This window comes from Seriola aureovittata, chromosome 15, assembly GCF_021018895.1.
Source record: "Seriola aureovittata isolate HTS-2021-v1 ecotype China chromosome 15, ASM2101889v1, whole genome shotgun sequence".
NCBI lineage: Eukaryota > Metazoa > Chordata > Actinopteri > Carangiformes > Carangidae > Seriola > Seriola aureovittata.
Window position 1 is genome coordinate 18,560,590 of NC_079378.1, and position 14,156 is coordinate 18,574,745.

At 38.1% G+C, this 14,156-nt stretch overlaps 1 protein-coding gene across 24 annotated transcripts in view; it reads left to right on the plus strand.

Moving 5' to 3' along the window:
- The window catches only part of dlg2 (discs, large homolog 2 (Drosophila)), a 213,284-nt gene that overhangs the window by 67,203 nt on the left and 131,925 nt on the right, over positions 1 to 14,156 (plus strand). The window contains exon 1 of one of the 24 annotated variants that reach the window (XM_056398398.1): positions 3,163 to 3,288. The exons of 20 other annotated variants lie outside the window; for them this stretch is intronic. In XM_056398398.1, coding sequence (XP_056254373.1) covers positions 3,247 to 3,288 — 42 coding nt within the window. In that variant the 5' untranslated portion in view covers positions 3,163 to 3,246. Of the gene's footprint in view, positions 1 to 3,162; positions 3,289 to 12,384; positions 12,719 to 14,156 lie in introns of those variants that run through there. 3 more of the 24 variants (XM_056398397.1, XM_056398403.1, XM_056398400.1) reach the window with 3 other exon arrangements.

The window sequence follows — 14,156 nt, forward strand, 5'->3', positions numbered from 1 at the left end:
GTGTATATGAATGTACTGTAGCGGACATACCTGGTCTGGCATCAGTCACAAGCCAGTAACAAAGTTTATTGTGCCCGCTGCTTGGTGCGTATCTATCACACTGGAATGTTGAAATGTAGCTGCAGTTCTTAATTTCCTTCACTGTCTGCAGAGTCCACCTCCTTGATCTTTTGCTGTACAGCTTGAGAGTGGTTACATTTAAGGTCAAGCATATGTACTTTTGTAAAAACATTATTCTAGCTTTGATAAACTACTAGAAATAATTCTTTTTGGAAGATTTTTGATCAGACTTGCGAAATTATTACACAAATGTTGAGTATATGTTCAAAGCATAAGATGGCTTCATGTTGAATTACTTACATTATCCATTTGCCTTTTGCTTGGGTAATCTGCCATGGTGGTGCTTGTAGTCTAGGGCTGCCAGCAGGACCCGAGGTCCATACACGGGGGTGGAATCCAAATCAAGCGATTTGGATCTTTAGTAGAAGAACTCTAGTAGAATCCAAATCAAGCGATTTGGATTCCACCCCCGTGTATGGACCTCGGGTAATCATAGCAGCATGAGATGTACATTGGTTAATTTACATCTGTGGTCTTAGTCAGTACCAAAAAAATTTAAATGTTTCATTGACACAAAATGTTGCTCCCCTGACGTTATTTTGTGTCAGGCTCATTAAATAACCTTCTCGGTCCTTTGTCCTAGAAACATGAGGAGTTTTTATTTCAGTTGGTGTAGAAAATAGCGGAATTTAATTGGTTGGTACAGGAAAGCAAATCAAAGTAAACGTGCATGCTGACAAGTTTGCAATGATTTAACAGTCTAACAGAAAGTGCAGACCACAGTATAAACCTGCATGGGTGAAAAAGAGCATTTGTGTTACATGAAAAAATAAAGATTAAAACATGGAAAGTGATACTGATCTGTTTGTAGTTTACTTCAAGGCAAATAGAAACATGGTGGATAGTTCATATTTTGTCAAAACTGTACAAAATGTTAAAAATGAATCCTCATGTCATTTTTAATGTTTTGATTATAGAATGTAAACAATAGTTCTCATCAGATACACCATGTTGCTGCTTATCATGTTGATTTAGCAGTGCCAAGTCAGTGGCTGTGTTCAGAATGCCAACTGTCTCATCCTCATTCTAACTCATCCACCCCCAGATTTCCTCCTCCACCTTTCTTCTCCACCCTCGTCTTTATCCCAGCTTTCGTTCTCTTCCTCCCCCAGCTCAACTTCACACTCTGAGGAAGAAATAAATAAATAAAGAATGTGGGGGGCGGGGGATTGGTTTGGTTCTCAGTTCACTAATGCTGCTGAATCGATAGACAGTTGCCACGGTAACAGGAAGGCTGGCACCAAAAATATATTCTATACAACATCTTTAATACCTCCCCCTACATTCAGTTTGCCGACTGGTGCATTTTCCCACACACACAACTGTGAATTCAGTTCCCAAAGCAGGATGCAGGATGGTCTAAAACATGTAACTCCTAATGAGAAATTAAGGGCAAAATTTTTCTTGTTTTTCAACACTACAGTACTGAACTTATAAAATTGGACAACCTGCAACTTGCACATAATATAAGTGGAAACATGGTATAAAAGAGATCTCTGTGTAAGGAGCTCATCCATGGTAAAGCACTGGATCATACGTAAAGCTCAAAGTTAAGGTATGTCCCATCACCTGCTGGGACAAACCTCTTTCCTTATGACTTCAACCTCAGGTTCATTCCCATTGCTTTACTCATTCAACCTTGCAAAGTTTTTTTTAAATTTACATCAAGCATCATCAATCCACTTGCTATCTCAGGTGTGAGCCAACTACAAAGTTAATGTGGCATCAAGATGAGCCTGGTGCTGCAGCTGCTACATGACATTAATAATCTGACATCTAGAACCACAGTACTCACACTGGTCTGTCAGGCCATCACTGCGGCTGAATCACAGGTTATAAAATGGTCATGAGTTTGAACTGAGCTGAACGTGTCTGTGGTAATACGAATTCTTATTGTTATTTACTATTATTATTGATTATATTACTGAATGTCTAATGATTGTTGTCCTCATCAGAGTTTCCAACAGGAAACTAGTAGAGGAGGTGGCATGTTTTAGTCACCCAACCTGTCTTATCACTCAACTTCAACTTGATGCACACTGTATCGGGTGAAACAGGTGTCCATCTTACTTCTGCCTGGTGTCTGCCTGCAGCAGAGTGAATGTTTTTAGCTTGTTTGCTGTTCGTGCAGCATCAACTGTATCAGGTGGAAGTGCAAGAAAATAAAAAACCAATGACTGATCAATGAGTGAAATCCATCTGTTTTCTTTGTTTTTGGTTTTCTTCCCAAAATTGGTTAAAATACAAATACTGAATTAATAGTTGCCTCCATTGTAACTCGCTGTGGGAAACCCTGTTAATAAAACTGTTGTACAATACACACAGCGATGAATCACAGGATGCAGTAACTAATGAGTAACTAAAGTAATTCCTATTAACGTTTGTTTGCTAAGTATTACATACAGTTTTAGCCCATAATTAATACTTGTGATATTGTGTACACAAACAAAACTTCTCAGTCATTTTTTCTTTGTTCTCTTTCGCTCTCACCATTTTTCAGTTTTCTTGATCTCTGCTGAAAGCTCTTTTTCCTCAGAGCACTCTGGTGGTGACAGTGTGAAACACTGCTTGTTATGTAACAGTGAGTGAGAGAGCGAGTACTATAAGAGGAAAAAATATTTCATCCAAGATGGTGTGCAACATGGTGGAAATAAACATACTCTTTAATTTAAGTGCACACAGAGATACACATTACTCATAGTGTGCCAAAAATCATTTACATCACACTCTCATGTCTTTGTGTACACACTCTACACGTTTGTCCCATTTCTCTCTGATATCCTTTTCATTCCCAGCCCTTTCTGCACAAGCTGATCACACTCAGCCAGCAGACTTTCCTGCGATTGACCCCCCCCCCCCCCGGACAGTTCAGTCTGACCTGCTTGCCTATGAGCTGCGATGGAGCTTTGCATCACATAAAGGCTTTTTTATTGGTGTTTTAAATTTCCCCACAGAAAAGGTGGTCTTTCTGCCTTAGTGTGGTACAATGAGACAAGTGTTCCTCCCACTCAGGGATGCTACCACCTCGTCTTCTACCATACGCTACTGTCTTTGCTTTTAGTTTCTAATCCTTGAGGAAGATTTAGCAGTATCCATCGGCCTCCTTCATGTTGCTACAACACTGCCATGTTTTTTGCATGCTACTGTGCTCTGAGGTCAGACATGCAGGTAAGGGACTTCCAGGAGCATGTTTGTACTTGTGTGAAGGGAAGTGAAAATGGATGAGGAAGATGTGCATGTGATTCCGCGTGAGTGCAGGCAAACAGGTACACAGGTGATGTTTTATCCATTTATTTTTTATTTGCACGTGTTTTCACTGGCTCTGTTGTTATGGATGCTTTTTCTAAATCTGAACGGCTATGTGAGTACAACTGCCTGATGACAGAGCTTGTACGATAACCGGTTTTTAATCTTGTCTCCAAATTGCCATGCTTATTAACAACATTGATTTGATTATGTTGTTTGATCATTTTCATTCAAGTCACAACATTCTTACTTTGCACCCATCAGCACAAAACTGAGCCCTGTAGTCACCTCCACCTACAACCTTGGCTAATATAGCAGCTTTCTAAGTAGGCTAGTCTCAGTTTCAGCTTTGATCATTCACTTCTGCAAAAGGTCAATGGTAAAAGCTGCCAGCCTAACAACATTTATATGGTGCACAGTTGCTGTCATAAAATAGACTCCTGCATCGGAGTGCGATGAAATGAGTATACTGTATATTGGAACACCAAATATGATATGTATTTGCATTTGTTGTGTGTTTAATATCAGCACGGGTGTGACTCATACCATGCTAATCTAGACATTCACAATTAAAGTTAAATAAACAGATTTTTGTGACTAAGTTGTCATGAATCATAAGTCATAAATTGTATGGATGATATTTCCTGAGCTTTGGATTTTGAATCAAAACATCTGCACATTATAGTGAGAAAAGATATAGAAATCTGAGAATCACATGTATTAACTGACAGGATACTCAGACAGGCATGACGACATGACTGTGGGTAACTGTCGCTGCCATGACCCAGGCGCTGTGCATGGACTACAGTGCAGCCCACAGCCTGATGTGACTGTTTGTGTCTGTCATTCACTCTCTACATGGATAACAGTATAATAAGAATTCTTCAGGTGGGGGAATATTCTCTATTTGGACAATATAGCTTGATGTCGAACTGTCAGTCTGATACTGTAAGATAAATAAAAATCACATTATCAATATTATTGCTGGTGGGCCAGTTTTGGCCCATGGACCTCCAGTTGTCGACCACTGATATAGGGCATACCAATCTACATATTGTGTACGTGTAATTATTAAGCATCTCAGAATCACTCCTTAAGGAATCATACTAAAAACCAACCTAGGACTAACTTATCCAAGTGAGCCCATCTAATCATGTTGTTTAATAATACCTACAACAGTACCACATCTTGCACACAAACTGCTGTTATGCTTTCTTACATGCCCTGACAGGTGGGTGAAATCATGTCCCTGTCTTGGGAAATCCACCATTTGTAGTGGAAAAAGAGATCTTCTTTATCACCTTTAAGCCTGTGACATGAGGTTAAATATTATCAGGGACAGGATTAATTAAAGAAAGATGATCAGATGCTTTAGCTCCTAGTCCTAAAAATAGGACCAAATTTGCACCAAGATGCAAATGAGTATTTGGGGCTGAGTTTCTACTTTGTGACCAAAACCACAGGCCCTGGCATGATGTTTGAGCACTGTTGTATATTTTTATAAATTGTTACAAGTTGCTTATGCAGTTGCTAGAAGATCTTAGGTTAATGCAGCAGCTTACCTTTCTGATTGAACAAAGGTGGAAGTTATGACATAGCTAAGATAAATCAGTCTATAGAGAGGCAGTAATGACATTTACATTTGCTTTAAACAGATCACAGGTGACTTAGATGCTGTGTGAATGGGATGGATCAGCTTTCTGGCTTGGATGGCAGTTTGGTTGTGGTGTACAGACACAATCATTACATTACTGGCATCCCAGTAAGACCTGACAAACGCACATATCCGTTCAGACCTTGAACCGAATTTGGTTCACTGCTGCAATGGTGGCCGATGAATCATCACATTTAACAAGTTCTCCCTTCCTTTCCCTTAGTTGTCTGCCTCCCTCCACAGCAGAGGAGCAAGACTCAGCAATGTTCCCATTCTATTCCCTCCTTCCCTCTTCACTTTCTGAACTGTCTTTCCATGAGTGTTCTCTGTGATCAATAACTGAGTGATCTATTGGCACTGTTTTACATTGATTTCTGCTGAAATCCACATAAATCAGTAATGCCACTCAGGATATGGATATTCTTGCTGAACTAGTTTTCGTACAGAAATCTTTTTTTTCCCTCTGGTCACTCTGGTATTTAACCTGTAAACTGCAAGACTGTAAATTTGCAGCAATTAACTGGCAATGTATTTTAGAATTACAGTGTATTATTAGATAATGTATGTATGTATTCTTGTATCTACAACATAATACTGGTCACAGTTTTGACAGTAAATTACTGTATATTTACAGTATGTAACTGTATTTGAATCTACTATATGTATTTTGTATTTAGAAGCTTCTACTATTACTACTACTACATGCAAATTCATTACTTTCTTTTTGACCATCTTCCCACTCTTCTTCTCATGGCCAACTTTTGTGCTGCTCAGGATTAATGTCAATACAGGTTCTGATAAATATGGAGCCCTAAGGGGACATGAGAGAAAGAAAAAAAAAAAAAAACTTGTGGGGGAAAAAAAATCTTTGCGTTCCTGGTGCTCACAAGAAATTTTCTGGTGTGCACCCCAACATCATTTATTATAAAATTCACATTAGCCAGCGCTTTGCAACAGTTTGGCACAATCGACAAAAACAGTGGATTAAGAGCATGGTTCTAGAAAGGTCTTAGTGAAAAAAGTCTCGAATGACTCTTTCTGCAAACTGGAGAACAAAGTACTAGATTAGACTTACTACCTCACTACATTTGAGTAGTTCAGTTATTTTTCAGCAAAGCAACAGTGTTGTTTTAATGTTAATGTGAAAGACAAAATACTGACGTGCTAATTGTAGCTAGCTAGAAAACTGTGTATACAAAGCTTTTCAACAACTTTGTTAACACTGCTCTAGATGACAGAAATTTGAACTGGAAAAATTATATTTTACCTCCTTGACAAGGATAGTGGTGTGACATTTTCTAACATTTCGGCACTTTGAGGCAGAATAAAAATGGTGCCATACCTTACTCAGTGGAGTTTTCTTTATCAATCCAGCTCTTGACATTTGTGACAGAGGGCTGAGCAGGTTGTAGTGAGGCTGTGCTGTCGTGGTGACAGACACTGGTTGGTAAATGGGCTCCAAGGTAGAAAACAACAAAAATAAAATTCAAACTGTGAAAACAGCCCTAACCCTTGAGCAAGATCTTGTTATGTTGTTTTATTTTTTAAACTTTAGATCCCACACTTCTCTTTCACCTTCCCAGGATGCTCAGCTGTTTGCAGTAAAGTTTACTGTAACTTTTTGTAGATAATGGCATTCTCTGAAAGTGCCGTAATCATGTTTTTTTTTCTCCTAAATTGCATTGCAGTTTACAATATGGCACTGTATTACATCGATACAGAAGAATACTGTCCAGATTTCACTGTAAATTTACATCAAAGGTTTACAGTGTAGGTAAAACTCCCTGCCAGTCATGTTGGACCCATAGTATGTATATAAAAACGGACTTCAACTCCAGGTCTGGAAAATGAAGCCAATGCGGAAGTGCCTTAACCTTGCATTCTATCGAATGACCATCAGGGGGCGACTCCACTGGTTGCAAATAGAAGTCCGATTGTACTGAAGTCTATAGGAATATGACCTTACTTGTCAATTGTTTTATTACCTCAGCAAACGTTTTCATTACGTGTTTATGGTCTGAATTGCTAGTTTGAAGTTTTATTCAATACAACATTATGTTCATTTTTCAAATTATTTAAAAGAAAATAGACGTTAAACCAAAGTGGTTTAAGGCATGGCTACTGCGTGATTGACACACAGGGGGACCTGCCTATTAATCCGGATAGAGGCCAGAGCGATGGATAGGACATTTGACTTGTCATTGTGTTTTCAGTTCATCAGTGTTAGCTCTAACATGTTGTTTGCCTGAAAATGTCGTTAGGCGTTCAATTGTTCTAAAAGACACTCTGAGGAGTCAGCGGTTCAATTTTTTTCCAGTAAGTACATTTTGTTTTAAGCATATGTTTTTGCTAGCCAAAATTAGCATCCCTGTTAATATCATAGTTCAGGTGAAGATGCACCTTGCTAACCGAGCTAGCCAGCTAGTGCTAGTGTTAGCTGATAACTAAGCGATTGCTATGCTAACAGTACCTGGCACCGATGGGCTGATAACCTGTCTCAACCTGGGTTAGCCCATGGAGGTGTTCAGTCAAAGCCCAACAAAAAGGTGAATTTAATCAACGTTAATCTAACAGCATTTGGTTTGTTTCTTGTACATGTGACCCAGTTTAAGTGATATGCGTTAGTGTAATGTGCAGCATTATTGTTTGTTAATACATTGTCAAATAAGACGTTGTGATAGTTTAAGTTATAACGTGACGTATACAAAATGTGTACAAAAATATTTGTCATACAGAAGATTGTTAATTTAATACTCAAAACAGTCCTCAACTGAAGTAGACATTCATGCACCTATCCTGACAGCTGTTAGATGTTTGTGATTAACTGTGATCCACCACTTCTTAACTCAAGTGTTTGTCTTTCACTGTTGTTTGAAAGGTTTCCACACTGTGAAAACTGAGTGATCTGTGCCAACAGAAGGAGGACCTCATGTATGGAGCAGCCCATTTGTTTCCATTCATCTGGTTGTGGAGAAGGGAGGCTGCATGGACAAAGCTAGAAAACTACTCCAAGTTCAGCTTCCTTTGATGAAATGACAGACTAACTGTTGATTAAGTATTTAGTATTCACAGGCTCAGTTTCTTACCTGCAACTTAATTTCTGCTGTTGTTGACAGGTGATTGTAGCAGCACTTTTAAGAACAGAATTTATAAATATTAAACTGTGATTAAGTGATGGATTAACTCTAGCACTGTCACCACCTCCACAGGTGAAAGTATTTACCAGTTAATATCAGCATGTTTTTTGATCCTTCATTGTCAGTATTGTCGGACAGTACCATTTAAACATTTGTAGTATTTATGTTGTTGATTAAAGCTAACATAGAAATAGTCACACAATGCTGTGCATGTTACTATTGTGAAAAATCATACCAGATGCATTCTACAAAAACCATCAACAAAGTTAAAGTAAGAGCTTCATAAATAACCATATAGGACATTATAAACTACATTAATTTAAACAATTTTGAACACTGGATTAATTAAATACTGTAGTGTACAATTTACAATCAACTGCAACTATTTAAAATAAAAAAAATACAGTGGATGAAGTTAAATCAGAATTTCACTGTCATATGTTAAGTTTGCATAATAAAAATAGGTAGTTGAATCAACAGTGCAACAGAATTTTTAGTAACAAGTATAATCATTATTCATCATGAGTCCTAATGTGTGAGACAGTTAATATTTATTTGCTCCAGTAAATCTCCCTCTAAGTGATGCTGTTGAAACAGCACACTGGTATACATAACTATAATGGCTGAGGACTATGAAATATAAACTCAAATGTTGACAAAGATAATGAGGGGGTAGGGAACAAGGAAGAGCATAGCTGATAAAACTGAACAATGTTATGGCCACAAGTGTTACATTAAAATACTATATTATCATACAGTATAAGACACTGTGTCTATGTTTGGGAAGAGAAGATCTTCATGTGCGGACACTGCATGTGGAGGTGGTGCAGGGCCTCCATCATTGCTGCAAGAGGTTGTAGATGTCCCCAAAGATCCAGACCTTGGCTGGATGGGAAAAAAATCATGTTGTCATGTTAAACACTGCAAGCATTTAAAACAAAATGAATCTTTATTTAATTACAAAAATTTATAGATGGACTTAAAGAATCTTCTGCCTCATCTTTATCTTGTAGCCATGTTAGGCCACTGCCAAGTTCAAACTAAGCTGTTCAAACATGCAGCAGTACTACATGATTGACAGTGTAAGTTAGCTGTGATCGGTTTTTCTCCTGTGATCAGCACAGCGTATGGTCAATCACATTTTCAAAATAAAATAAATTTCTCTGACCAAAAGCTCTGCTTCAAAGTAATAAGTACTTCACTTCACATCAGAAATGGAGTCAAAAGTACAATATTTGTCTTTTAAGTGTAGTGGAGTAAAAGTCACCACTGGATGTGATTATACATAACAAAATGCTCTTTTAACTAGATAGTGTCACTCAGCCAGGCATGCCAAAACACTTATTTATAAACTTCAATATATAATGAAAAAACATTTCAAAGTGCAATAACACAACGTGCTGTCAACAAAAAAATAAATAGGCTATTGTCACATGAGCATGAGTGCTGGCAGTGAAAATCCATTTCTTATTTAATTATTGTTTGCATTATAGACTGTTCCATCATCAGACTGTGCTTCCAGTTAATTGAGCCTCATCTCCAATATGGCAAATAAATTATATTTATTACATGTACCATTATCACCAAAGGAAGCAGAGGAATAACTAAACACAAGACACACAGAGCAAGACAGAGCAGGGAAGAAGAGTGAAGTCGTTGGTAACTGAAATGAATCACCAGCTAGCTTTCATGTGCCCCATGCTGAAACTTTAAACATGATCCTTCTGAACTACAACTCCAGCTTCCGTTTCAATACATTTCCTTTGCACAATGTGCTGCTTGTTGTTTTACAACATTGATGCAACCCTCCTCATGAATGTGTAGGAGTGACTTGATTGAAAGTCCCTCATTGGCCCCAACCAGAGAAGTTGTCACGTTTTGTTAAATTAAGCCGTGAAAAAACACAACCAAACCTGTACCTGTTAACATTAGGGGTGTAACGGTACACAAAATTCACATTTCAGTACATACCTCAGTTTTTTTGCGGTTTGGTATGTTATTGGTAAAGTGAAAAAATGAAAATCATTACATCATTACATTTTCTGTAATATATTATGAATTTAACTTGTAAACATAAATGTGTAATTGTAAACGTGTAACCCAGTGGCAAACTGGCCATCATTTCAAATTAGATAACTTGTTTGAAAGAAATGCACATAAAGGCACACATTTCTTTAAAAAAACAATAGCATACCTAAGTATGGAAGCTGAGAAAGGCCTTACTTGCAAATATTTTTTTATCCTGTTATCTCCAGATAACAAAGCTCTGTTATCTGGAGAAAACATAATTACAGGCATAATTACAAAATCATAAAAAGTATTTGAAGCTAGATTATATTCATTTGGATTGCAGCATAAACCGAACTGGACATTCTGTACCGAACGGCATGGTACAAGTACGTATACTGTTTCACCCCTAGTTAAGCTAAGTTAAGTTATTTTTTGGGGGCTTTTTTGTCTTTATTATGGTTACAGTGAGAGTGTGACAGGAAAGTTAAAGAGAGAGAGAGGGCCACAGGTCGGAGTCAAACCCAGGCTGCCTCGGCAAGGACCAAGTCCAAATGATATGCGCTCCACCACGTGAGCCACCAAGGCGCTCTGTTAACATGCTTTTAATGACATCTAAACATGAAATCTCTAAGACGTTATTGGCACAAATGACCGTCCACAGTTTATCAATCACTCAACTCTATCACTCACTCACTCAGTCACAGACATTTGTGGATGTAGCATTGGCTCATGGCCTGTCCAGCAAAAACTGAGCACTGAGTTAGTAGCAAACCCAAAATTTTACTTACTCTAGTGTCTAAACTGTCAAATGTGTACAATTAATAATACCTGGTGCCAAATCAACAATTGCAATGTGTTTATTACTTAAACAATCGAACAGATGTGAGGCAGCAATAAAAGTAGAAATAAACATTCTGAATGAAATCTATTGCCTATTAAATTTGTGAAAGACTGCAGGTAGAGACAGTCTGACGTCCTGTTCAGGCCCAGGATGTTATTATAGGACTAATAATGACACAGTGGCTGTATTGAACTGAATATTTTTTTTCTGAGTGAGCCGAGATAAACTTGGCATGGAAAATAAGATTAAGTTTTAAGATTAATTTAATTAATTAGCAATTAATTTAAAAAAAAAATTGCTCTTAAATTAAACCACTCTACTATTACTGCTACTACTATTATTTTCCAGATATCTGACATATTCAGAAAGTCTTAATCTTGGGCTATTACCTATTTGCCTTTGATACTTTCTCTCATATTAGATGTTAATATCTTGAAATTATGCCATTCCTCTCAAGTTGAAACAATTCACCAACATCTTCCGTTCCATTGTGCTGTTGTGGTTAATTGTTGTGATGGCTGCAATACTTGTAATATTTATCAAACTTTGCACTATTTATTTATGTCACTTTGAACAGCACACATGCATTTTTGCTACCAGTGATTGTGTTTTATAAAACCAGTTGTGTGTGTGTGTGTGTGTGTGTGTGTGTGTGTGTGTGTGTGTGTGTGTGTGTGTGTGTGTGTGTTTAAATGTACATGCACCAATCTTCCCTCTGTTTTCATTATCAACATAATTTTTAATGTTCAGATGCTTCCTAATTTGAATTAATTGATAAATCAGTTTAAAAGTGTTGGCTTTGTAATGGATAATATAATAATAAAAAAAACCCAAAAACATTGACATATCACTGTTAATCAAGTTTCACTGTACAAACAGGCAGAAGATGAGATTAGAAAATTAGACTTTTGTTTCATGCACAAGCACAGCAAGTGGAATTTATGAGTTTTCTCCTACTGAAAAAAATGTAAATTCCTCCTACTCACACATTGTGAATGCAGCATTAGGTTATGCTTATTTTTCACCAGACTAATACACAATTAAGCAGATAAAACAGCAGCTGCACTGACAACTTTGTAAAAGATTTACTTTGACCAGTTTAGAGCTGTTACTCCTGTGGTTTCATTCAAAAACACTATAGATACAAGCTTTGCTCCCACGGAGCAACATAACTCTCCAAACTTATGCTCACAGCCACTGATTTAAATGATCACATAGTCGTCTTTCTTCTGTCAAATTCTTTTGTCCTATATTGTGTGTTGCCTTGAGAATCGTCCGTGCTGCAGCAGAGTCTATCCAGCCTGTGGTTCCCTCTTGGCTGAACTCCCTACGGCGGGGCGGGGTGTGGGAGGGAACTTGTTTGCCGCAGTTGCCGATGCAGCGATGGGGAAGCAATTCATTGCTGTTCCACAAAACTGACAACGCTTGCACACACACTCACACTGTCTCTCTATCTCTCTCACACACTCACACACACACACTCACACACTCACACACTCACACACACACACACACACACACACACACCCACATCGGCACAATGAGCAGTTAGTGTGAGTGCTGCTGGAGAGCAGGGAGTACTTTGAAGGGAGCACTTCTCAGCTAGGGAGATAGCAGGTTAAATCTCCACACAGACACACACACACACATACACTCAAACACACAGCTTCACACACAGGCATGCAGGAGGAGAAAGAAAAGAGTGTGGAGGTAAGGAAAGACTTTAAGGCCATTCTTAGTTTAGTATTTACAGGTGATATGTGAGTGTGGTAGAGAGACTCTAGTTTTGAGGTGGGTGTGCATATGTGTGTGTCTGCATAGCCATGTGTGTTTAAATTTGCTGCCAGCTTACCCTGCAGTCTGGGCTAAGGAGGTTGAAACTGCAGTCTGTCACTGAAATCTTACAACAGTGACGTTCAACTATACAGGCTCATAGCCCTCAGCCACTGAATCATTTATACATGTAAATTGCAGTGGTGAGGTAGAGTAGCTCCTTTTGTGTACCAGAAGCAGGAGGTCTGCTCCACTCTCACAACAGCTAATGTTATAAGGCGGGACGTCATGCTAAAACAGTTAATTGCTGAGTTGACTGAAAAATGAATCAGTTTCAGTATGTGGTGGTTTCCAGCTTACGCTTGTTTATGTGTACATTTTGCAGTGTTTGTGTATATATGGAAAGTAGCAAGTAGCTAAATCTGGTATAAAGAATCTCTTCTCTGTTGTTGATTCTGTTCATGATTCATGACAAATAAATGTAATAAAACTAAATTAAACTGCGACTGTGTTTCAGCTCTGTAAACGATGACAGGCCTGGTTTACTTCCTTTAAAAGGGAAATATTGGTTTATTACAGCTCGTGTATTTTTAAGTGAAAATGAAGGTGAATGGTAAAATTATTACCTCAGCTCTTTTGAAAACATCCATCACAGTTTACAGATTGACTTCCTGCTGCAGTTTTGTCTGAGTGTACTGAGCATTACTTTGGGCTTGCTCACTTTCACTTTGACCTTCTACTGACGTGGATTAGATAATTTTCATGACCTGTTAGTATGCTTATAACAGCATATTGTGCATCTTCACCTGCCAGACTTTGTCAGTAATTGCTTTGATGTGCACAGTGATATCAGATAGAAATTATGCCAAAACTGTCAAGATTTGTTAAGTTGCATTGGTAATTTTTGTTACCTTATGTTTTATTTTTGCTTTGCAGTTTTAATTTCAGTTTCATCTGAATCTTGTGTTTAATCTCCAGGTGTGGGATTAAGGTATTATAAATGTAACAATGTACCATCACAGCATTACAGAAATAGAGAAAAAGGATTTTGTTTGATGTTGGCGAGCAGCGTGTTGTTTTGTTCTTTGGACAGATTTTATGTCAGTGCACAAAATAACAGTTCCAGCTACAACAAATCCTAATTCCTCCAATGAATCCTGTGGCAGCCGTAGTCTCGTGAGCTGTCATTCACAGGAGGATAGATAGGATGTACTTTGTGGAGTTAGGCTCCACATGCACAGGTGTGTGGTTTAAACCGCTGATAGTCTCCATGTGCAGTGATCTTGGTCACATTGTAGTTGAACAGCAGTAGCAGTTTTTGTCACATAACTGCCATCATGAATGTTGTCTGCTGTCCTGTACTAGTTTTGTCCAA